Source organism: Schistocerca gregaria, chromosome 2 (assembly GCF_023897955.1).
Source record: "Schistocerca gregaria isolate iqSchGreg1 chromosome 2, iqSchGreg1.2, whole genome shotgun sequence".
Classification (NCBI taxonomy): domain Eukaryota; kingdom Metazoa; phylum Arthropoda; class Insecta; order Orthoptera; family Acrididae; genus Schistocerca; species Schistocerca gregaria.
Genome location: NC_064921.1, coordinates 210,996,473 through 211,022,854, shown reverse-complemented (window position 1 = coordinate 211,022,854; position 26,382 = coordinate 210,996,473). Strand labels below are relative to the sequence as shown.

Sequence of the window (26,382 nt, the reverse complement as noted above, 5' to 3'; positions counted from 1 at the left end):
GCACTGCATTTATTCCATACACAGGCGCACTCTCGGGGAAAATCGCCGACATTCTGAAGAAACACCGGGTCGGAACTGTGTTTTGTCCTCCGAATAAAATTCGTGCACTGGTGGGGAGCGCCAAAGATGAGCTCGGTTTGAGGAAGGCCGGTGTGTACCAGATTCCGTGTCAATGTGGCAAGTCGTATATTGGTCAGACGATGCGTACCGTCGAGGATCGATGCCGTGAACACCAGAGGCACACTCGACTGATGTATCCGAGCAAGTCGGCGGTCGCTGTACATTGTTTGTCGGAAAATCACGCTATGGAGTATGACCGCACGAGGATTCTGGTACAGACGTCGAGATACTGGGACAGCGTTGTTAGAGAGGCCATCGATATTCGCACCAATGACGACCTCATAAACCGTGACTGTGGCTATAATCTTAGCAAGGCATGGGAACCAGCGATTGGGTTAATCAAGAGTAAATCGAGCAAACGCATAGTTGTGACGACCACGGCGGACAGAGCCATCACACCGACGTCATCTCAGACGCCGTCGCAATCTGTTCCACCGCGCTACCGGGGCGCGGACGGCGAAGGGAGCGCGCCGCTGGCGGAGGGTATTTAAATCGGCCGCCGCCGCGACCGAACCCAGTTCCCCCTGAGCAGCCATAGCGTACGGATCTCCGTGCCGGCGCGTTCACAGGAGCTCAGTGCGTCAGTTCATCTGATGATGGCGACATGTTTGATCGCCGAAATATTGTGCCCGTTGGACACTATAGACCGGCAGTACACCCGTGGATATTTTGATTATAATTTCCTTTAGTTTAATTTTCACGATGAAGAAAATGGATCCACGTTTACTCTTGTCAGTCCTTGTATTCGAGCCACTGACAGGTTTTCTGGATTCCTAATAATAAGAAACAGCGTCTTTCGCTTCCAGGCAGTCTTTCGTGTTAGTTCGCAGAATGAATTAATCAAAATTATTCTTTGTAGCTAAGCAGTAGGCGTCTGAAAGAAAACTCCGGTTGTTAGAGCGTCAAAACGTTTCTCTGTATTCAAGCAGTGGTGAAAGAACTTTCCAAGTTCATGTATGTGATTTCACGTAGTATTTCAATGTGGCCTTTGACGCTGTTTTAATGCTGCTTTGTATACCGCAGATGCTGCACCAACTAACTTACGCGAAAAAGCAGTGGATGAAGTACGGTGCAGTGATGAAATACGTATAACTAAGCATAATGCAGTACACATTAGCACAGGATAGTCCTTCACCTATGCAAATAAATTAACGCTGTTCTGAAATTTTCTGACAGATGAAGAACATCTACAAACCTGGGATTGAAATTCGTATGTAAAGATTTGTGATACGATGTTTTTCTCAACTTAGTCCTCATCATATGCATCTACATATTCGTTTGACAGGAACTTTTTAGCCTTCTCCATTAAACCTCTCATCGAATGAGGTTCCTCGAAACGTCAGCAGTCTCCTAATTCACTCGAAGCGACTTGTCACGATTTCCTCTCCTGTGCCTTCTTCATCTCGGAGCATCATTTCACCCAATGTTTTATATGTAACTAGATCTCAATAGGTCCACGCTACGTGCTCGTTTGAGAGACAGGGAAGTGAAACCTTAGTTCAATCACTTCAGTGTGCCAAATTAACATTTCGTCAGGTACACGTTTCAGAATGACAGATGATCAGCTTATTCTATGTAGCAGGGCATCGTTTACCATTAATACACCCGAGCATTTCCTGAAACATCGCAAATTGTACTTGCCACAAATATCTCCCAAGTCCTTCCACGTTTCGATCGCCGTGTATCATCAACGGATCACATACTCCACAAGTAGAACATATCCGTTTCAAAACACGAAATGCTAAATACGAAAAACAGCAGAACGAAGTTTAGCCGCTTCCCTGACAGGTGACGTACAAAACTCTGCCTCCATCTGCGGCATAAATCACGATATGGAGCACAGGAATGGCATCCGACCACAGAAAATAATAATTGCTAAAGCCAGGATGTGCTAGTGTCCATCATGTTTGGAAACCGAAGTCGGAAATAGCGCCACGAAAAAGAGAGAGAATTACTGTCAAGCTCAAATGATTTAGTGTGAGACCATCCGATTTATCAAATAGCATTCGGTGGACGGTATAAAAAAAATCCTTCCAGGATCCGAGCAAAGCGTATCAGATGATCTAACGTAGCGTGTGTTTTGTAAATGAATGTGAAAATACTCTTCTTTTTGAAGCAGCAACGCACCTAAATATTTCGTAGGACCGCCATGCGCTTGTAGCGTCCATGTACTTAATTCAAATATTTATCTACTGATTTAGACTCGTCTTTTTTTATGAATTCTGCCTTTCGGCAGCCTTGTGCAGCAGTTCTTTACATTTCATTTCTTCTCATTTACTGCGTATTCAGAGTCCTCTTGCCTACTATTTTAATAACCGGTCATAGATTTTACAGCTTTTCATGTGATAACGTAAATAGTGCGTTAGCATAATCAAATATTGTTTTCAGGAATAAAAAACGAAGTAATGATTACGTTTACAGAGAAAAATAACTAACGGAAACTAAAGACGTTAAATGAGAATAATTGTACTCTGTTGAAATTGAAGAAAGTTGAAAGGTGATAGAAAAGATTAGATAGTTTTTGACTCCCCGCCACCTTAGTCCCTTAGTCCAGCACGACTTGGTAGCCCGAGTGGAAGGGGGGGGGGGGGGGGGGGGGGAGGTGTGAAATCTCGGAATGTCATCAAGCGTACTGTTTGGGAAGACGTACTGCAGCACGTCCAAATGCGCGAGCGACCATCCAGCAGTTATTCAGCTTAGAGGAAAGAACATCAAGGTTTAACATGTCGTCGACATCGAAGCCATTACACAAGGAGTACGTGGAGCAAGAGGGGCACCATCCCAGGAGGACGCCACCCCCAGTGGGTCACCCCAAAGTACCGTTATCCAATACGGCGGCCATGACGCAAGTACGTAACGTCACGTAACGTCAGCTGATGATGCGAGTACCGTCATACAAAATTGGTCTACTTTCACTAACCTAAGTCACCCCCTCCTACAAACTCTCGGGAAGTTTCAATGTTGGCAGGAAGATAGGTCAATTGAGCTACCTATACTAAACTAAGAAAATGGTGGGAAAGAAAGGGCAGTTGGGCTACCTCCACTAACCTAAGTCACCTCCTCCTACGAACTGGACATAAGTCTTTATTTAAACAGTTCGATACAGTAGCACCATCAACTGCACCCATCATTCTCGTTGAAAATGTGCTGGAAATTTGCTGAGGGGGGAGGGGATTAGTTATTATTCTCTAACACCACATTTTAGCAAAAGTGTTTTCTACGTCTCTGCACATAGCTTTCAATCTGGTATGTCCTGCTTTGTGTATATTCTCATATGATCTATGATGTTTCATTTATTTCTTAATTTATCCGTTACTATTTGAATGATACTCCGTTATAAGAAGTAAACCCGACGGCATCACCGCATGACGCCTTTCATTACTACTAGCCTAATATTTGGCATGAGCTCCTCTCATCCATATGTACACACTACGTAAATACGGACAGGCGTCTCAACGGATGCTACTTAACAGACGATTTCTGATCTTTTAACGTGAGTTACAATATGTTTGCTCCATACAATTATATTCGGTAGGTTTTTTAAGCGTATTTTTCTTTTATAGAAGTCCAGAATAGGGCCACGCAGGATTTATTGTAATATCGTCTTCCTCCATAACCTGAAGATGACCTATGCGGGCTAAACGCGTGGTTCTTAAGTTAATAAAGAACATTCTGTACATACGACTGTTTTTTTATATAGAAACATAGTTTCTGTTCTCTGGGAGCAGCCGCTTTGCGTGTCTACAGCGCGATTTTGTTAACCTCTATATAGCAATGTCTCTCCATAGCCCTATAAAACCGCTAATGGTTTCGCCTACGGCCGTTCACGTATCACGGTTGAGAGCTGTCAACGGCACTGTCAGGTATCAGAGTTTGCATTAAGGTGACTCTAGTGTGGGAGTGTCTTAGTAGTAAAGGAAATAATGTATTAAAACTTCATGCATGAAGTGGCATTCTTTTCACGCAACTCAGTGTTTAGGACTTCATATTTCCTTTATAATATGACACACAATGATATACTTGTGTAGATGCAATCAGTGACATAAGTGGGTACTGTCTGCACAAGCTGTTGCAAATAGAGTTACTAGTAAAGAAGTAATAAATTTAAACGTAGTGCACAAAGCGGCAGTTTTTCACACGTCTCATAGTTTATGGCGTGATATCTACTGAACTATGATAGATAAGTGGTTCTCCCTCCGGCATCTATTGTTGCTAAACATTAAGGGATATGTTGCTAATTTTGGTTGAAATCGGTCCAGAGGCTTAGGCTAAGACGTGGAACATTCATATACCCACATAAATACATTCATTTCTTAATAGGTATGAATTGTTAAATATACTGTAAAAATTAATATATTTATTATTGCATTACAATTGGTTATAATTAAAAAGTACTTTTATTTAGCGAATTATCTGTGTTACTGCACGACAGGTTTTAGATACACAGCGCGGGTTTCCAAAGTGCAATGAATAAATAAACAAAAAGTGATGTTAATTTTGCACCTCAGTTAGCAATTTTTAATGTTCGATAATTAGCGACAGAGATACGGAGATGAAATTCGTGAGTGGAGTGGGTGCGTGGCTCACGCTGCCTAACAGGCTAATTATTATCTATTTGGTGTAACATTAATTACAATTCCTAGTACTCTGCTACATTCCAAATGCTGTTCTGTTCTTACCATCACGCTGTTAGCCGTATTGATCTTCTTAATCAAGTCATTAACGCATAAAATCTTTCTCTTTATGTAGCTACTACGCTACTCTCTGTCTTTCAGTGTAATCTGGTAAACCGTAAAGGGCACGCAATAATTGAATAACTGCTTTAAATGACCGGTACTGTACCCCTACAAGTAGAAACTATGTCCGCTGTCTCGGAGTACACCGTGTCACGATTCAAAGAGAACGAAGCAGAACACTACATGTCTCAGTAGTGCCGGCAATTCCGTTCTTAGAATGAGGATAACATCATTATTAAGTTTCTCATGAGTTGTCACAGAGATGTGATTTTAACTGATTTTCGATGCCTTTAGGTAGATCAAATGCAGGCTACCATCTCTGTTGTACCGAGCGACTATTAAAGTATCATTTTGAAAACGACCTTGGTGAACGTTCAGAAACTCAAATCAGTATGACCGTGTGCTGGGCGTACGGCAGTGGGGGTCTTGCTTGGAGCATTTCGAAGACGGGCCTCTGTATATCAGTGTTTATTTCCCGTTAGTCGTTTCACTGAATTACTCGGCAAAACCTCGATCACATGCCATACTCTGCACATCATAGTAGCACTTACACTCAACGTCCTGTCATTTGCCGGATATATTCTACTCTCTGTTTTTACGCTCAACAGGTACCGGCTGCAAGTAACATGGTTACTTCTTGATGGCTTAACGAACATCCTATCATCCTGTCGCTTCTTCTTGCCATTGTTCTCCACATATTCCATTCTCCGCTTATTATGCTGAGCATCTCCTAATTTCTTATCTTATCAGTCCATCTTTCAACGCTTCTATAGCACCACATCCCAAACGCTTCGCTTCTTTTGTTTCCAGGTTTTCTCACATTCATGGTTAACTTCCATACAATACTGGGTCTCAGCAAAGCGACCCTCGAATTTATGGCGGTGTTTGACGTTAGTAGACATCTTCTGGTCAGGGGATCCTCTTTGCTTGAGCTAGTCTGTTAATGTCAATCTTGCCTCGCGTATCATGTGTTATTTGCCCTGTCAGGGTAGCAGAATTCCTTCAGTTTGTCTACATAGAGGCTCCAAATTTTCATATCAAGTCTATCAGTAAATAACGTTGCTGCTATCCCTCACTATTTTATCTCCCTTCGCCTTAACTGCAGTCATTATTCCGTGCTTGTAGAACTGTTCATTCCATTCAATAGATACCCTAAATCTTCTGTAATTTTACTAAGAGTAACAATGCTATCAGTCAACTTACCTTTGACATCCTTTCACTGTGAGTTTTAATGCCACACACGAAACTTTCAGTTATATCGGTCACCTCATATACAGGTTAAACTACTACATATTGCCCCCGTCGCTGTTGATTGTACATGTTGCATACTACCCGTTTTCAAACACCTTACCCCTCTTGTTCCTAGAATTTCCAACACATTGCTCCATTTTTACATTGGCGAACGTCTGCCTTAGTCGACAACTCGAGTAACGTTGTCTTGATTTTTATCTTATGTTTTGCTTCTATTCCCAAATGAAACATTATAACTGCCTCTCTTATGCCTTTACATTCAATAAGTGAATATAAGAGTTATTTAACTGATCCTTAGTTTTACTTTCTGTTCTGTTCTTATTCCTGACATCAGCTTCAGGTCATGAAATATTAATCTGATTGTCCGATAGTTCTTAAAGATACCTGACCTCGCTGTCTTCGAGATTGTGTAGATGGCATTTTTTCGGAAGTCTGATGCGTCTCGAGCATTATACGTTGTACTCGCCAATCAAAATAATACATTGGTCGCCTCTTCCCCAGTGATTTTGGAAATTCCAAAGAAATGTTTTCCATGCCATCTGCCTTATTTGATCGCAAGTCTTACAGAGCTAGATGGTTCTACAAGAAATAAGAGAAATCATTTTTAAATAATCTTACTAAAGTTACTAATCTTAACAACCTGTTCTGTCACATAGGCACAACTTTTTGTAATTACTCACTTTCAGATAAATTGTGTATTCAAATGGTACGTAATTCATGTAAACCGCTTCTCATTGGTCGACGTTGACATTATACAGTACGTACACGTCCTCACCAGATCTATACAGGGTATTTCGGTAAAAGCGTGCAAAAATTTAGCAGGACATAGAGGATGCTCCACTGAACTATTTGAGGTAGGGAACCACGGGTGGGAGAAGCCAGCTGAAGGAGATATTAGTACAAAATCACAGTACTGTATACTCTTTTATTTAAATTAGTTACAGTTAACTGCAAATAGCATCAATGACTCAATGAACATACCATTTGTACCTAATCTTAGAAATGCTGTAGAAACTGACGGCCATAAACCTCAATGCACACATGAAATCGGCGAGCAAAGTTCTGGCGCACCCTGACAAATACCACTGGTGTGTTGCGAATTACATCACAGGAAGGTACAATTCTAGCAACTAACTCCATTTCCATATCCACTGGTCTCATAAACAAGTGATTTTTAATATCCCCACAGGAAATAATCCAGGGGTTTCCGGTCAGGTGATCTCACAGGCCATGGACTAGGACCTCCCTCCCAATCCAGAGACCAGGAAATACTACCGAGCAATCAGGCTCGTCTTCCTCGTTTCCTTGTAGGAAATAAAGAATGTACGTGTAAATAGAAAGTACCGCACGTATAAACTTCTACGTATGTTACTTGTTAATCAGCAGGAAACCAGTAATGCTAGCGAAAGCGGTGGACAAGTTTACTTCCATATCTCCTTAAAATGGCTTCTCCAGCCCTTGGTTCCGTACTTCAAATTGTTGAGTGGAGAACCCTCTGCATCAAGTTACAGTTTTTCACGCTCTTATGGAAACAAAAATGTTCAAATGTGTGTGAAATCTTATGGGACTTAACTGCTAAGGTGATCAGTCACTAAGCTTACACAATACTTAACCGAAAGTATCCTAAGGACAAAAACACACACCCATGCCCGAAGAAGAACTCGAACCTCCGCCGGTACCAGCCGCACAGTCCATCACCTTACGGAAACATCTTGTATGACGATTGAGCGACTGACTGTCAGAAATCATGGAAATTATACAGCCAACATGTTTCAGGTGACTGTTTCGTACGTTGCCCTAGGTTTCTACACTTGCTAAGGGTGTTTTCATCAGAATGAGGTATTAAGAAGCCCTATAAAATAATACATATAAAATTAAGTATGAGGTAGAAACACTAACCAAGATGACAGTTAGCATGACGTACAAAGGTTAATTACGTAAAATTACATTATGAGAAAAGAACGGTTAGAATTTAGAGTAGCTGTGTTAGAGTCAAACATAAAATAAAACACGTTATTGCCTAGCCAGGAGCATCACCAGACTGATTGTCTCAGTGGCTTCATTCCTGCCACAAACACAATACGAGTTGCATCGTGTATCGGAGTGGATAGAGACATGTATCCATTTGAAAAATTAGAACAGGAATATATAAAAAATGGCAGTTAATTAGAAAACTAATTACAAAGGAAGAGAGCTTATTGTATTTTTGAAAAATCACAGTATTCAATCAGAAGAAGTATAAGAGCCATCTATTAGGCATTGCACAAATTGCTATTAGGTAAAGGACAGAATAAGATAGAAAATTTGTACATAGAGTATTCATTCAGTAGTACACGCGTATGGAATTTGAAGAAAATGATGTTTTGGAACTAGAGGCAGAAAAATATAGTAACAAATAGAGGAATCAAAATTCAGCGGGTAGTGGACTAAAACCATTGAAAAAATATTTATTACGTGACTAAAATCGTTGAGGATGAGACCATCGTTCTTAGAAATGTTCCTGAATATCTATAGCTCTTCGACTATGTCGAGACTAGGATCTTCCTTTTTTCTACGAACGATGAAAATTTCTTTAATGCCTTTTGGTTTGTGACTGGAAATAGACCATTGATTAGCAAAAGTGGATTATTGTCTCTTTTATCCAACAACTGTTCTTTACATCTCACACTAAATGATCTTCTTGTTTGTCCTATATAATTAATGATAAACTAAACAAATGTGTTTTTTTACGCTCCTGAATTGTATATAGTGATAGGTATGTGCTAAGGTCTGATCAGGGTAGCTCCAGAAAATAGTCGGTAGCTGCCAACAGCAAGGTGGAACGAGTATAATATTTTTGAGTAGGAGGTTCTTTGATGGCTAAGAGAGCCGGGCACAAATGCAGTAAAAAACCGAGGAGTTGCAGGTAGGTGCCTGGAGCAAGCAGACGTGGGCAGACAGCTTTAAAGTAGGTGTCGCATCTAGGTGCCCAGAGATGGCAGACGTGTGGTGACAGGGTTAAGGTAGGGCGCTGCCCCTGTCCAAACTTTAGTAAATAAATGAGAGAAGATATACAATCATTTCAAATTGGTTTTTGTTAGATATTGTTCTGAGTTACGATTTGTATGTCCAAGGTTTGACGCAGTAAGCGTTTAGTAAAATTTTTTGTAAGAGTGATTCGTGCTACATAAATGTTTGAAACGGTAGGTTCTGTGTATGACTTAAAATTTTAACTATATATATATATATTAAGATCAACATTGTGTTTAAATCTAACAGCCTGAATCATAATCCACATCCTTTGCTTAAACTAAATATGAAAATGAGTAGTAGAGTAAAGTTACTCACCAATGAAAGAACCAAGTAAACAAAAGTTGATTTTCCAGTACCATCTTAATGCTATTGCACAAAAGGCATTATCCTCTTAAATTTTATTGCTGAGTCAAATACATGTTGCATTTCTGGCAAAATGGAAGAGAGCAAGAAACAAATTCACAGACGCAGTCAGATGCAGGTTTGTTAAATCATTAATTTACAAAATTTACAATGATGCTTCCACTTGTCAACATCCTCTGTGGGTACATTCTTGGATATATTTTCTGTAACTGTGGACTTTGTTTTCGAGAATTCCTTTCAACACCACTGTTTCAGCTGTGCACTGCATAGCTAGTTGCATAATATTGCATCTGCTGCTACACCGCTGTTTCAGCTGCATGCTGCATAGCTAGTTGCATAGTATTGAATTTGCTGCTACACCACTGTTTCAGCTGTGCGGTGCATCGCTACTTGCGCAATATTGAGTTTGATACTAAACTTGTGAATATTTATTTACCCTGGCAGGGTCGCCAAGTGAAAGTAGCTAACCAAAATTGTATCCTTTACTCTAATACTCATTTTCATATCCAATGTAAGCAAAGGATGTGGATTATGATTCAGGCTGTTAGATTTAAACACAATGTTGATCTTAATACACATATTGTTAAAATTTTAATTCATACACCAAACCTACCATTTCAAACATTTTTGTAGCACGAATCACTCTTACCAAAAATTTTGCTAAACACTTACTACGTCAAACCTTGGACATACAACTCTGAAAATTATCTAACAAAAACCAAGTTGAAATGATTATGTATCTTCTCTCATTTATGTGCTAAAGTTTGGTCAGGGGCAGCGACCTACCGTAACACTGTCACCACACATCTGCCACCTCTGGGCACCTAGCTGCGACTCCTACCTTAAAGCTGCCTGCCCATGTCTGCTTCCTCCACACACCTACCTGCGACTCCTCGTTTTTTTTTCCTGCGTCCAGCTCTCTTAACCATCAAAGAACCTCCTATTCATAGATGTTATACTCTTTGCACCTTGCGGTTGGCAACTACCGACTATTTTCTGGAGCTACCTTGCCCAGACCTTAGCACATATCTATGAATAGGAGCAGTTGTGGACACGAGACTGTGAATAAGACTTTTTTGCAAATTATTGTTGGTGGAAAAGATAACTTTGCATCCGATTTTTTTAATAAAAAGACGACTTTTCATAAGAAAAGGACTTATAAATGGAATCAAGGAATCATGTTGATGCTCGTTACTGTCAGTGGTGTTGCCTAAATTCGCCACTTTAGCGTCAGTTTTAAATTTAAAGGTCTTGCCAAGTATCGAGTGATCATAGCCGTTATTAATCGCGTTAGTTTTTATTATATTTATCTCTTCATTGGGCTTGTCAGGTGATAAAGGTACAGAAACTACAGGATGAATGGCTCAATGGAAAAATGCTTCTTTATGGGAATTAGGATGCACTCAACAAGCGGGCACAATTTGATCTATATTAGTTGCTTTTCGGAAAGCACCGAAGATACTTGGTCGTTGTGCATAGCAATACTGAACGCAAAGTAATTAAACTTGCGATCGTTATGTTCTGATTCTCAAGTTTAGTTGGTTTTTTCATGAAGACCACCGAAAATTTCAAAACAAATGATGAATTCCTTCCTGGGAACCACTGTACATGATCAAAACGGCGTCTGCCTACCAAGAATATGACAAAATATCCAGATAAGCAGCTTAAAAATTATTTAAGAGTTTCTCTTCCAGAGAATTGATGAAAATATCGGTCAAGATGCCTGACTGTGGCTTACTCATTGCCAGTCCATCAGGCTGATTGTATAGTTTGCCACTGAAAACAAAATAGTTGTTTTTTACGACTGTTATTAGTAAACGAATTAAGTCAGTAATTTGTTCGTCAGAAATATCTTTCTTAAAAGTTGGTATATTTTTCTCAACGACGTCAGTGGTACTTTAGTATCAAGTTTCCTAATATCTAATGAAAATGATTTAGTATCTTGATTACACTGCATTTATTTGATTTTATTGGTTAGATTTTGACTCTTGATGACAGATCAACTACTTCAGAGACAAATGTTTTATTTTTATTTTATCATACTAGCTCACGAAATGCATTATCCATACTGTTCACAATAGGACGTATAGAATGATGATTTTTATGTATTTTAAATTGTAAACGCAATTTTGGGGCCTGTAGGTTCATATTAATATGCTTTTTTTCTATGAAATGGTGTAAATAAATGCGTAGTGCTGTTAATGGCAAGCCTAATTTCTTGTTTATCATGAGGGTCAGATGCTCTTTTACTCCGAAACATTATTCTCTCCAAAATTTTTTAATGTTTCAGACTCATATTCGTTCTGAGCAGCAACGATTACAGCCGTCACTTAATCAGGTTTCATTATAAGGGGATTGTTTTCTTTCAGCTCGACATTAATGTTTCTAATCAATTTCTTATCACAATAATATGGACAGGATTTTTTTGTCTGCATGTTTCTCAAAAATACAACTTAAGTCATGAGCTACCCTCACTTGTCGAGAAACGTCCATTTTGACGCTATAAAGGTCTATTTTAAGATGTACAATTTTACTTTCCACAACGTTTTTGTCTGGCAGGTTAGGCATTACATTGTATGAAACCCTTCTTCCAACAAGGCAGTTCTTCTTTGCAAAACCTATTTCGTCTTATTCAGAATTAAGTTGAATTTATTTTCAGAGCTTTGAAAACTATTAACAATGAGCTGCTTTTACAGGTAAAATAATGTTAAGATCAACCAGTTTCGTCTCGTGTCTTTTTGCAACACAAGGCTTATAGTTATCCACCCCTTCATTAATAAAATACCGAAATAACTCAATTTGAAAATTAAAATGTCAGCGAAATATTTTAGTGAGTTCAAGATACAAAACATAGGCCTCTCTATTTGATCTGTCCTTTTTCTTCTATAAAGCAATAATTTAGTAGGAAATAATTTTTTGAGCTACGCACTGAAAGGTTTTTGGATTTTGGATGCACTGTCTGAAGGTATAGGATTTAATGTAACTTGGCAAAAGTCCTTTTTCTTCACAATGTTTATTACAATTAATAGCCATTGAGTTCAACCTCAATCCATAAAAAAGCATTTTGCCATTAAGCCATTCATCGTGAAGTTGCTGTATCTTTCTCGCCTGACAATCTCAATGAAGAAATGAATATGATAAAATTTATTACCGTTCATAACACCTGTAATTCCTCTGTAGTTGACAAGATTTTCAAAGTTAAAACTGACGCCATAGTGACTAATTTAGAAATAACTACAGTTTCTGACAGTAACGAACACAAAAATATTTTCTCGATTAAATTCCAGGGCATATTTCTTATAAAATGTGTCACCTTCTCATTAAAAGATACTGATGCAAAGTTATTTTTCCACCAAGAATAATTTGCAAAACAGCCTTATTCACAATCTCGAGTACACAGTTGCTCCTAAATACGAGGGTGAGTCAAATGAAAATCTTAAATTTGTAATAACTAATCGAAATTTCACGCCGTTATCATGTAATTTGGTAAGCGTGCTACAAACGGCATGCAGAATGGCCTGTAGGTGGCAGCATGGTGTAAAATACGACCGATCTTGCTGCACGTGTTCCCTACGTAAGGCAAAAAGGCAGTAGACTTACGGAAGTACGGTGTGAAATGTGTTTTCCCACCTCCATCTAAAATTAGAGCGCTTTTGAGTTCCGTTAAGGATGATCTTGGGCTGTTTAAGGCGGGTGTATATCGCATTCCCTGTAGCTGTGGCATGGCATATATTGGTCAAACTATCAGGACCGTGGAGGACCGATGTACTGAGCATAAACGGCACACACGATTACAGCAACCAAGAAGATCTGCTAATGCCGAACATTGCTTGAATACTGGTGACCACATGTTATATAATAACACCAAGATATTGGCATGCACGTCCAGCTATCGGGACAGTGTTATTTAGTGGGCAGTTGAGATTAAATTAGCGAGCAATCTCGTTATCAGGGATGGGGATTTCTGTTTAAACTCTGTTTGGAATCCGGCTCTCTCCCTTGTCAAAAAACAGAGGGACAGAGTCAATGCTACCTCCCCTGTGAATTCGTAGTCTCACCATCGATAGCTCTGACTTTGGTCATCTTTGGTGGCTCTAGGGTTCAGTGTGTGTTTTATCTTTCCTGCTTCAGGCCGAGAACCGAGGTTTCAAATTTCCATGTACGTCGCCTGTCCGTTGCAGGGTTGAAAATGGCGGGGTGTTCTCCCGCCGAAACATCGGCGGTCGCTGAAAGTGTCACCTGGCTGAATTCCCAGAAGTTATTTCAAATCAAAGTACTCTTTTGCGCTGAGAGCATCCCTCTTTGGGCCTAACAGACTGCACCAAACGGATGGAAGTCGGAAAGTACGAGATCGATGCTGTAGGGTGAACGAGAAAGAAATTTCAGAAAATTTAGTGAGATCTTCTCGGTCGTGCTAACTTTTGTGATTTCTTAGGTAGTTACGGAGAATGAGAAATTAGTTTCTTTTCATTTTAGGTGCAACGAATACCCTGAAATCGTTTTTTTCAATTTTCTAGGGACAGCACAATACACTTTCGACCTCATCGTTGCACCATAAGGGAGAGAACATGAAACAGAACAATTCCTTCAGAGTCCCAGAAGGCTGTCGCCATGACACTGCCGGTTGAGGATGTGGATTTGATCTGTTTCTTCGGAGAATAGAGGCTGTGCCGCCACTCCAGTTATTGCCGTTTTGTTTCCGGTTCGAAGTGGTGCACATATGTTTCATCGCCTGTGACGATGTGTGACGTTCCCTGGCAGCACACACACTATTAATAAAATGAAATGACATTTAATTGTACTATGTACGCCGCTATGAAGCAATTCGTAATTGTAATATTTCTATACTCATAATGTAATTACGAAATATGTTAATATCTGCGATGAAAAAATGTAAAATATAGCTACAGAGGAAAATAATGTTATAAGATTACAAAGAGACATTCGTAATCTGCAATAATATAACTAGCGCTACATAATGTGTATTCTTCGTCGTCTTCCTCGAGAGCTGAGAGAAAGATTAACCTGTGACGTAGCATTATATGAATGAGTAGACTTCGTTTGTCTGTATCCATCTTTAGCCGCCATTAGAGGAGAAATTGTACAGGTGTGTAATTTAAATTATTGTTATGGTCTAAATACATTACAATTTATCAAAATTGTGTATTATTAATGTAAATTAGCTTGCCCATGTAATCTATAATATTTCTTTAAAGAATTTTCAGCACTTTTAGCGATTATCGTTTTTGTTGCTGGGCTGTGCCCCGACCGAACGATTTGCAGCAGCGGCACATTTAAAAAATTGTTCCGCTATAAAATTAACGAAACCCGTAAATCGGGAGCAGGTAAAATTAGCAGTCAATTACGAAATATTTTTCTTTTACAGCGATCCTGAGGCTGACTGAATTTATTACTGGTTTTACATTTGTGCATTCATAAGCGGATAAATAACGTTGACGTTGTTAATCTGTTGGTTCTTTCCATTTCTAAAGCAAATAACTTAAACGTATTGTGAAGTGCGTTTTGTCAATGATAATTAAATGTTCAAGTCGGCTTGGCAATATTTAACCATTTTATGCTAACAGAGACAGTCTTGTGTTCCATAGCTAACGCCGTCAAAGAATTCAGTAAATATTTAAAAACCCACTGCATCTAGAAAATGTGTGCCAAGGCTGAAATAGGCAAAAAAATTTAATTTAAATAAGTTTCAAATAAATGTTATTAATCAGTTATTTGAATTTATCATCATGAGAGGGTTGCTAAGCTTCACGTAATTTTAAATGTGCTTAATTCTGTGGAAATGAATTTTTATTACCACACGTAAATAAGGGGCTCTACAACAAAGTTCGTACTGAAAGAGTAAATAACATAAATATTTAAAGCCATTTAATCCCCATCTTTTCATCCATTCACATTTTTACATAATAAATATTTCATATTTTTTTTTTTCTCTCGTTAAAGATGATCAACGAAAAATTGTCACGATCAGCATCTTGACTCCCAAGAAATTTAGCTCAGATCGTTCTTCGTTGGTTTTTATGGTCTTGTTTTAGGCGGCGAGATATCCAGCGGGCACACACCTTTCAGCATCCAAACTGGTGGAAAAGTGTCTCAGTACTACCACCAACAAAGACATCCAGTTAAGAAGAGTGGTGTTTGTGATCCGTCGATCACTTCGAATGAGATTGCCCGCACGTTCCAGCACTGAAAGAGACACCGCTGTGCGCAGCCGGCCAGCAAGCGGGAGAAAATGGCTCTGAGCACTATGGGACTCAACATCCGAGGTCATCAGTCCCCTTGTCTTAGAACTACTTAAACCTAACTAACTTAAGGACATCACACACATCCATGCCAGAGGCAGGATTCGAACCTGCGACCGTAGCAGTCGCGCGGATCCGGAATGAAGCGCCTAGAACCACTCGAGCACAGCGGCCGGCTCAAGCGGGAGATCACACAGGCTTGTGCCACCATGTTGTGATAACAGACGAATGACTCACCACGATTCACCGCCAGGTCTCCGGTGACATTCTGGAAGCATCTACCAATATCTGCAATGGTCTGATTTTTCACCAATAGAAATTCAGGGAGAGCTATCTGCTGAGGCGAAAACATTCCACGAAGATACACAATAAATTCCGCATTTTCTCAACCGAAATTAGCCGAGATAGAAATAAGTTGCTTAACCTATTGAAAGCCTCTCGTAAAAGAGGGGCATAAATCCCTAGATAGGAAAATCGGGTGTAAACATGAAACGAAGGCATCAGGAGGCAGACTTTTTTTTTTATGTCGTCAGTCAGTCTTCTGACTGGTTTGATGCTGCCAGCCACCAACTCCACTCCTTTTTCAATCTCCTCATCCCGGAGCAGCATTTGTATTCTGGATGTATTCCGTGTCTACCTCTGTAGCTTTGCCCTCTACAGTTCCCTCCAGTACCATTGAAGCTACTCAGTGATGTCTAAACATAAGTCCTACCACCCTGTTCGATTCTGTTGTCAGTGTTTTCCATATATTGTTTACCTCTCCGATTTTGCGCAGAGCATCCTCATTCCATACATTGCCAGTCTACCTAATCTTGAAATTCATGTCGAGCATCACATGTTAATTGCTATGATTCTCTTCTCTTCCAGATTTTCCACGACCATGTTTCACTACCATACAATGCTGTCCTCGAAACATACATTCTCAAAAATTTCTTATTCAAATTAAATACTATGTTTGATACTAGTAGATTATTCTTGTGCAGGAATGCCCTCTTTGCTTTTTATGGGCTCCTGCCTCCGTCCATCATAGGTTATTTGTTGCCTAGACAACAGAATTCCTTAACTTTGTCTACTTCATGATCCTTCATTCTGATGTTAAGCTTTTCGCTGTTCCCATTTCTTTTACATCTGGTTGCTTTTGTCTGTATTCAGTATAATCTTAATCCATATTCCGTGCTCATTAGATTGTTCTTTCCGTTCTAAACATTCTGTAATTCTTCTTCACTTTCACTCAGAATAGCAGTGTCAGCAGCGAATCTTGTAACTTATAACCTTCCACCTTCAATCTCAATCCCACCCTTTAAACATTTCCTTAATTCCCTCACTGCTTCTTTGATGCATAGATTCAATAGTGGAGACAAAAGACTACATACCTGTCTTAGAGTCTTTTTAATCCGAGCAATTTATTCTTGGTCTTCCTCTCTTATTGTTCCTTCTTGTTTCTTGTACATACTGTATGTTATCCGTATTTCCCTGTACCTTATCCTTATATTTTTAGAATTTTTAACCTCTTGCACCACTTGACATTGCTGAACTCTTTTTCCAGGCCACAGATCCCAAGAAAATGTCTTGATTTTTCTTTAGTCTTGCACCCATTATGAACCACAACGTCCAAAGTGGCCCTCTAGTGCCTTTACCTTTCCTACATTTAAACTTTCCGCATCTAACATATCTTTAATTTTCTTTTCCATTCTTTTGTATATTACTCTCGTCAGCAACTTGGATGCATAAAATGTTAAAGTGATCGTGCGATAATTCTCGCACATGTCAGCTCTTGCAACCTTGGGATTGTTGGGTGATGTTTCTCGGAAAGTCACATGGCTATACACCAACGCGAATAGTCGTTTCTTGGCCACTTCCCCCAACGATTTTGGAAATTCAGAATGCGTTATTTGATCTTTAGTCCTTCACAGCTCTTAGAAATTCTGATTCTAATACTCGACACCCTATCTCTTCTATCGACACTTGTTTCTTCTTCTATCACCTCAGCAAACAAGATCTCCCCTCACAGAGATCTTTCCAATTACCCTCTCTCTCTCCTCTGCATTTTACAGTGGAATTCCCACTGCACTCCTAATGTTACAGTCATTGCTTTTAATTTCACCGAAGGTTTTTTAAACTTTCCTACATGATGAGTCAATCAACTGAGGTATTTGTTGTGTTACCTATGGTTTCTTAAGAATTAGCTTGGTTGCACCTACGTTTTTCTCACCAACGTCTGTGATTGCCCTTTTCAGAGATGTCCATTAGTCTTCAACTGAGATACCAACTTAACTATTAACTATTATATCTGTAGCCTGAGAGATCTTCAAACGTATCTGTTCATTCATTAGCGCTTCCGTATCTCACTTCTCTACTCACTGATTCTTCCTTATTAGTCTCTTGAACTTCAGCCTACTCTTCACCATTACTAAATTGTGATCTGCTCCTGGGTATACCTCACAGCACAATCATGGTGCAATCTAACTGAAATCTTCACGTATCCCTCGACCGTTTCCAAGTACACCTCTCCATCATATATTTCTTGAACAGATTATTCGCTATGACTAACTGAAATTTGTTGGAGAGCTCAATTAGTCTATTTCTTCTCTCATTCCTAGTACCTAGCCCATATTCTCCCGTAAACGTTCCTTCATGCCCTACTACCGCGTTCAACTCCTCCATGGCTATAAAATTTTCATCTCCTTTACGTTCTGAATTACCCGTTCGAGATCCTCATATACTTTGTCTTCATCTCCTGCTTGCGACGTCGTCAGGTATATTTGAACTATCGTTGTCAGTGTTGGTTTGCATCTCTTACGAATTGGCATCTTAGGGTCTGTGAAGAAGGCTATATTTTAAAGGTCGGTTGATTGGAAGGAAGCTGGGAACGCGTCGAAGAATCAAATGGAACTAAACGCAAGATCCATTAAGAATTTGTGCAAAGATAAATGTACATGGACAGATGCGGATTTCACCTGTTGTTCCTGTGAATTCTTTTCTAATGACCTCAGCTCTGTGCCACTTACATGGAAATTCCAACAGGATAATGTAACTCTAGACAGCGGCTAAACTCACAAAATCCTTGAGGAACGTACGGATCCTGACTGGCTGCCCGGGTACCACATTTGTCAGCCATAGCGCTTGAGATGGATTCATTAAGAAGACGTATACTTTCATACCATCCTCCGCCAAAATGTCTTCATTAACTGACTCAACATGTGTGTCCGGCATGGTAACATATTTCTCAGGCTACGTTTGGAGGCTTCTTCCACATCTCCACTTTTTCGTTTTTTTCTTGAATCGATCTTTCCCTGCGTCAAATCTATACAATATTTTCCTATTTCATCATTCGTGGAAATTTGTGTATCCATTACAGGAACAATATTCACTCTTCCCTTGTTGTTTGTGTGACGTTCAGGAGTTTCTCAGAGTACGAGGACGATAAATGCCGTACGTGATAGCCTGAGAGGAGTTCCTTGACCGTGCAATTAAAAAAGTAATAACTTATAATCTGGCGACTATATTTTGCTCTTGGCATACCACAAAATACAAAAATACAACATTTAAATTATTTTGACTTCATTATCATCTTAAAATTATAATTAGTATAGGAGAAGTTTCTCAACAGTTAACTTGTTCCGATAATAACCTACTAGAGCGTAACCAAAACGTTGAGCTTCGCGTTAATCGAAGCAACGTTCCCTATAATTTGGCAAACTGCTCCAGTAACGTTCAGGAACCGACTACTAACACTTGCGTTCAAATACCGTCCCACCAAACGATGCACTATGTCCTCCACAGCTTTAGTGCTACTGGAAGGCAATGTTTTCGCTGAATTAGTCACCAGGGTAGCCGTTCACTGTGCGCCGCAAATGTCGCTGATCCAGTTGCTCCAACGTTCAGCTTGTAATTCGCCGCTGTAATCTCCAGGGACAACCGCGACGTTAGCATTCTGATCTCGTCCAGTCGCATGCTCAGTGCCTCGCTGTGCTGCTGCTATAGGACGCACGTGCAGAGATTGCAAAGTCGGAAGTTGGCCACGATGCCAAAGATACAGTTTGGACTACCCGGAAGCCTATCAGCTAGCACTTACTTAAACCACACACACGCTTGTTTGCATCAGATGTACGCACTGTCATTTTAAGTTCATTTTTACCAGTCTGTAGTTACTGTGACTCCGCTATGTATAGATATAATAGATTTTGTAACATGGTGTTAGTTCGCTTATTTATTATTTCATTTGACAACCGAAGAATGAACTACATATGTTTTCATTTCAACGAGACACATTCGACTGCTTGGAAGTATCTGCTTCACGATAGCGACAGATGCACGTTCGAAAATGTGTTACGATGCTTGTGTAAGACTGTTCCTTGTGTTCTGCGCGTAAATTATTTTTCCAACGTTTTTTGTTATATACACAAACAAAAGTTTCAGCTAAAAGGAGTAATGCAACAAGTCGGAATATTTTAATTTCATCTTTATTTTCGACGAAATGTAGTGACGGAAAAAAATCGCAACAACAAGAAGGAAAGATGATGCCTATTCAAATTTCACAACAGTCGCGTAAGAGTGGCGCTAGTACCTCCAGTATGAGGATAAAAAATAGGTTTGCTTTTAATACAGCTTGTAACGTTCGCGAGCGTTAGTTACCTATGAGACCGGACATGGTGAGTTGGTGTTTGTCAAGAACTGCTTTAAGGTGACAAAGACGCCATTATCAACACCTCACTGAGTCTGAACGACATCGCATCATAGGACAACGAAAAGCCGGATATTTCTTCTGTGACAGCGCAGAAACGGTTGGCAGCAATGTAGCCACCGCACATTACTGTTGGCAGCTGTGGTCACGAGAATCTATGGTCGTAAAATGACCTGGCTCCTGACGGCGACGTGGAATCATGGGGAATGTCTCTGGCGCATCGCACTGCATTTGCAGCAGCAGTCTGAGCAGCAGTTCACACCACAATAACACAAGTAATTGTTACAAATGATTTACTTCAAGGACAGGTCCGAGACAGACGTCTTTCATGGTGCATTTCACTGACTCAAAACTACCGCCAAATGCGAGAGCTGATTGGAGGTCTCTTTCGGGTTTCCTGACGAAAGCCGGTTCTGCCTCGGTGCCAATCATTGCAATGTGTTGGTTATAAAGAGGTCTTTTGAGTGGCTGATACCAACTTGTCTGCATGCTAAACTCGCGGAACCTACACGTGGATTAGTAGTGTGGCGTGCAATTTCGTATGACAGCAGGGAAACTTTCTCCGTTTTCCCACGCACCGTGGTTGTAGTTTTGGGAGTCAGTCTCGTGATTTAACATGTTGTACGGTCATTCATAAACTATATTCTAGGGGGTGTTTTTCGACATGATAATGCTCCCTCACGTACAACTGTTGTAACTCAACAAGCTCCACAGTGAGTCAACATGTTGCCTTGGCCTGCTCCATCACCAAATGCGTCCAGTCGACGACTTATGGGACATCATTGGACGGTTGTAAGTAGGTTGTTTAGGTTTTTATGTTGGTAACGCCACGTAGAGCTCTGTATGTAAATCACTAACTGTGCTGTGTGAAGTTTGTGACTGGTTGGACTCATTGTTGCAATATTTGCTTGTGTAGTGTTGGGCAGTTGGATGTGAACAGCGCGTAGCGTGGGACCGCTGGAGGTGAGCGACCAGCAGTGGTGGATGTGGAGAGAAAGGTGCCAGAGTTCTGAGAGGTTACTATAAGCGGATGATCTGGACGTGTGTCCGCCAGAAAAAGGAAATTTGTAAAAATGGATGTAATGAATTGATAGATATATTGTCGATGAAGAAACAATACCGCGTAACTGACAAATTGCCGATTTTTCGTTTTTCAGTCAGATGATGTCGTTGACCTGCGCGAATCTGCTCTTAATGCCAATATGCAAAATTTTTAATTATTTACCATGAAAAAATTATCTAAAACAAAACCGCGTATGTGACACAGCAAATGAATAGATGGCAGTACCGCTGAACTATAGAGAATTAAATACCGCGTATCTACAGTCTATGGATACTGTAAACAATACCGCGTAAATACAAAAGCGCGCACTCCCTTATTACGTATTTGTTAGTGCTCGAAAGTGGTTCCATGCTTGTATCTTCATTCGTGATATTGGCCAGAGATATAGATGACGATCTTTTTACTGAAGAAGAAATTGTTTCGCAAGTGAAATCAGCTTTTGAAAGCGGAGAATCGTTCCTGACAGTGACTGACAGCGGAAAGAAAACTGTTTTATTCTTCATCTTTGAATGTTAGTAGCTCCGCAGGCGTCTTATTGTGATATAAATCAGAACGCCCACAATCACTTGTTCTGTGCTTCATTCATTTCTGCCAAAGATTTCTAGACTGTCCACTTTCTTGTTGGATCTCCCGTAAGTGCAGAACAAACAACAGGCGAGAAAAGTAATAACGCTGAAGTTACATTTACCGAAGAGGAATTAATTTCGTATATGGAGTTCTCAGTTACTGTTCCTGCAGCATCTAATGACGCAGATAAATTATCTTGGGATTATTGTTAATAGTATTATTGATGCCGTAGTTCTCACAAATACATGGATTTGAGCTTCAGCTTTGTCTGCTTAAATTAATTTATAAATATTTTTCCATCTAGAAAATTCAGTGGATGTATCCAACAATGCTCAAAACGAAACCACCGTCGCAGTTTCCTCTAGAAACGACAGTATTTCACTCTCATTGCTATGCGATGGTGCTCATTGTTTGCCAAACACTGTGGATAAATTATCGGAAGATCACGGGAGCAACAATGATGCTGACAGTGTAGGCCAAGAATTTTATGGTGACGAAATCAGTGACAAGAAAAGAAAATGTAAACAACATCCTGAAGATTGCAAGAAAAATGCCCATAAAATTCTGAGTGTGCGTGAACAGGGGTATATTAGATACAAAAGAAGTCGAATTGGTAAAATCACTCATGATGCTCCAAGAGAGGCACGAAAATTAGGTCCAACATGCACTTCGACGATGTGCCAGAAATCCGTTCAAAGGAAGCGTCATCAGTTTTCTGCTGATGATAGGCAGGAAATATTTAACACATTTTGGGAAACGATGTCATAGGATGAGAGGAAGATTTACGTTATCAACCTTGCGGACGTAATTCCAACCAAACGTCCATGGAAGAACACTGGCGAACCCAGGAGAAAAGGGACGCTCATTTATCATTTGAAAAATGAGCTGGAGAAACATAAAGTATGGAAAAAGATTAATACTCTTGGGATAGCCGATATTGGCTAGGTAGTTCCACACATGGGATGAGTCCTGATACAGAATCGTCACTAGCTAGAATCAAATAGACGAAGAAGGAAGATGAGAGATCCTTCGTGAAAGAATTCCTAGACTTTCTTCAGAAACTTCTGTCGCATTACGGCAGGAAATCCTCCTCGAAGTTGTACCTTGAGCCTTTTCTACAATCCAAACAACAGCTGTATGGACTCTTACGTGGAAAAATGTCATGCGGTGAAGGTTTCACCATTAAGTCGGGCTACCTTTAACTTTATTGTAGAAGATGGTAATATTAGCTTATTTCGTCCCAAGAAAGACCAGTGTGACTTTTGTTGTAGTTACGGGCTTGATAACTTGAGTGAAGATGCGTGGAAGCAACATACAGAACGGAAAGGGCAGGCAAAGACGCAAAAAGATGCTGACAAGAAATAAGCCCAGCAGAAGCTCTGCTCATGTACACCATGACTTAAAGGCCGTGAAAATAGCTCCATTTTTAAGGACAATTGCAGTTTATTATAAAGCAAAGTAGACTGTTCATAACGTTACAATGTATAATTTAGAAAGTCGTGAAGCAGTACGTTCGATGAAACGCAATGTGATTTGATTGCGTCATGTTTCGCCTCATGCACCGTGGACATCCTATCCATAACCATTAAGGAAAGCCCTGTACAAGTCATTCTGTATTCGGACGGCTGCACATATCACAACAGAAATGTGATATTATGAAATGCTCTTTTAATATTAGCAATTGATACTGGAGTACTGATTACACAAAAGTTTTTGGAGAAAGGCCATACTCAGAAGGAATGTGACTCAGTTCACAGTTTCATTGAGTTCCAAGCTTAAAGGACTTGAAGTTACACTTCCTAGCCAATACGCTATGATATCTAAAGAAGCAAGAAAAATGCCACAGCCATACGAAGTCCATTACCCACATAATTCCATTTTTATCAACTACGCCCAGAAAAGTTTGTGGCTCTACGACTCAGTTATGCCTGAAAGAGCTGTAAAAATGAGTCTACAGTTACCGATCTGAGGGCGCTACAGTATCGTCCAAATGGTATTATTTACAAGTGCTCTTTCAACGAAGTGTGGCAAGAATTACCGAGGCGTCCGAGGCAAATTCTTGGAGATATTTGCTTCCCGAAACTATACAAGGCAAGACTGAAACCCAAGAAATATAAATGGGATCATTTACAACAACTTAAATCTGTTCTTCCTAAAGACTGTTACAGTTATTATGACAACATTCCTTATGAATGAAAATTATCGCAAAGGTAACTATGTGACGAGTATGAGTGCAGTGTAATTCTCTGTTGCTGCTTCGAGTGACGTTTAGGATCTTTCTTGAAGAAATGTGCAGACATTATCGGAACTATGTAAACAGTATATTTATTTAAAATGTTTCTATGAAATCTTTCAATAAAAATGATTAATGCTCCAAAACGTATTCTTACTAGCTTTCTCAGCACCAAATACCAACGTAAATGTGTCAAGTCGTGTCGGGAGACTGACAAAAAAGTACCGCGTAAGTAACAGATTACGGCATAAATACCGAGACAATTCCGGGTATGTGCCGTAATTAAACTTTTTTTTGTGTCACATTTTTATTTGATCCAATAGTACCTTGTAATGCTACGATGCACATTTAGCGCCGCTGTGAAATGTATTAGGCGTTTTAGATAGTTTTCTGTCTGTCGTGAAAAATTCTTATTTTGCTACTTACGCTGTATTGTTTCTTCAACGACGATATATATGATGATGTTTGAACATTATTAGGGTAATACTTTGTTTGTTCTCTATGAGATTCTTTCATTTGCTAACTACGCCTATCAGCAGCTAGTGTCTTCAGCAGTTGGAATCTTTTATTTACCTGGCAGTATAAGCGTTCGCTGTATTGCAGTAGTACAAGTACAAAGACTTTTTTTATGAGGTAAGTTGAAACGTCCCCTTAGAAATATTGTGAATGATTGTGCTAGTAAACTTGTACGTTATCTGATTTTCAATCAGCTGACCAAAACTGAACGTACTCAGACGTTTCTCTCCTTATTTATTCTGATCATCACTAAACTGACAAACAATATTTTTTCTAGCGCAATGCAATCTGACTTTCAATAATCCCTACAAAAGAATGGCCCTGACTAACAATGACCTATACCTTTCACGAATCACTTACCTCACAAAAATCAGTTTTATTCAGTTGTCTATGTATCAAATAACGTAGAAGTTTACCAGCACAGTCATTTCATATTTTTTCTAAGAGGAAGTTTCATATGGCGACCTTGCCACATTCGAACATGGAATCTTCTGATTATGAACTGATTTCCTCCGTGTGTTTTTCTGAACCACGTATCTACTGTGTCCTTTAAGTTTTCCTGACTTTCTGCAAGTTGCGTAACTGAATCGGTAGATGCAACTGAGTCAGTTTTAGCTTGCAAGGTGTAGTGATTTTGATGAACAATTGTTTGCAATTGTTTTATAGCTGCATCATCATTTTGTAATGCATTTTCATGATGTGAAAATAGGTGGAAAATGGTCACAAATTTGTGTTTTTACGTCATTATAAACTTTTTGACATTTCGATTTGATGTTATGTAAATCTTCACGTGTTTGTTCAAGCGTTTGTTTCATTGAGTCTAACTTTTGTAACTGTTGCTGTGTTTGTTCCTGATTCAGAGATTTTTCTTGTGAACTGGGTAATTATTTCTTAATGATATGTGATATGGCAAAGTGAAGAAATAGGTAATCAGATTTAAGAAATAAAATATTTATTTTTACATAACATTCCTACAAGTATTGTTAGCTAGAAACTCTAGTGGTCAGTTACAGGGTTCCTTGCCCAATTGCATCATTCGGTTGCTGCATGAAGCGGAATGGGATCCGCACATTGATGTCCCGGTCTTTGTCGGATTTCAGGTGCTCCTCATCCACCATCACGAAGCTGATAGGATCCTATTAAAATCCTCCAATCGAGGACAAAATATGTGGCAGTGAGACGCACTGACAACTGAGCAATGAAGGTGGACACTGAAACTGTGGCTTCCCAAAATATTGCTTTCCTGTAAATGGTAAACACATGAATGTCTGAAGTAGCTTTATGCAAACACTGTTTCCCAGTAAAACTTTGACAGTTTATTACTACTAACTAACTCATTAGTTTTATTTTTATGAGGTGAGGTTTTCCTTGTCATAAGACTATTAGATGTACTATTACATATGTCTGCAGACAAATTTACACTCTGTCGTCTCCGTAGCTCTAAACCAGTGAATAATCTGACATGGGTTTAGTCGATTATTCCGAGCGTATTACATGGTCTTGACCATGAGAAACAATTAATCTTTACTGAATACCATGTCGGGAAGCATAAATTTTTGCCACAGTGTGAAACTCCT

The 26,382-nt window shown here is 39.6% G+C and overlaps 1 protein-coding gene across 1 annotated transcript in view; it reads right to left on the bottom strand.

The window, feature by feature from the left end:
- LOC126335702 (Down syndrome cell adhesion molecule-like protein Dscam2) overlaps positions 1-25,923 on the bottom strand; it is a 1,471,118-nt gene extending 1,445,195 nt beyond the window's left edge. The window contains exon 1 of the mRNA XM_049999160.1: positions 25,817-25,923. Within this exon, the coding sequence (XP_049855117.1) occupies positions 25,817-25,923 (107 nt within the window). The remainder of the gene's footprint in view (positions 1-25,816) is intronic.
- Positions 25,924-26,382: the final 459 nt, after the last annotated feature.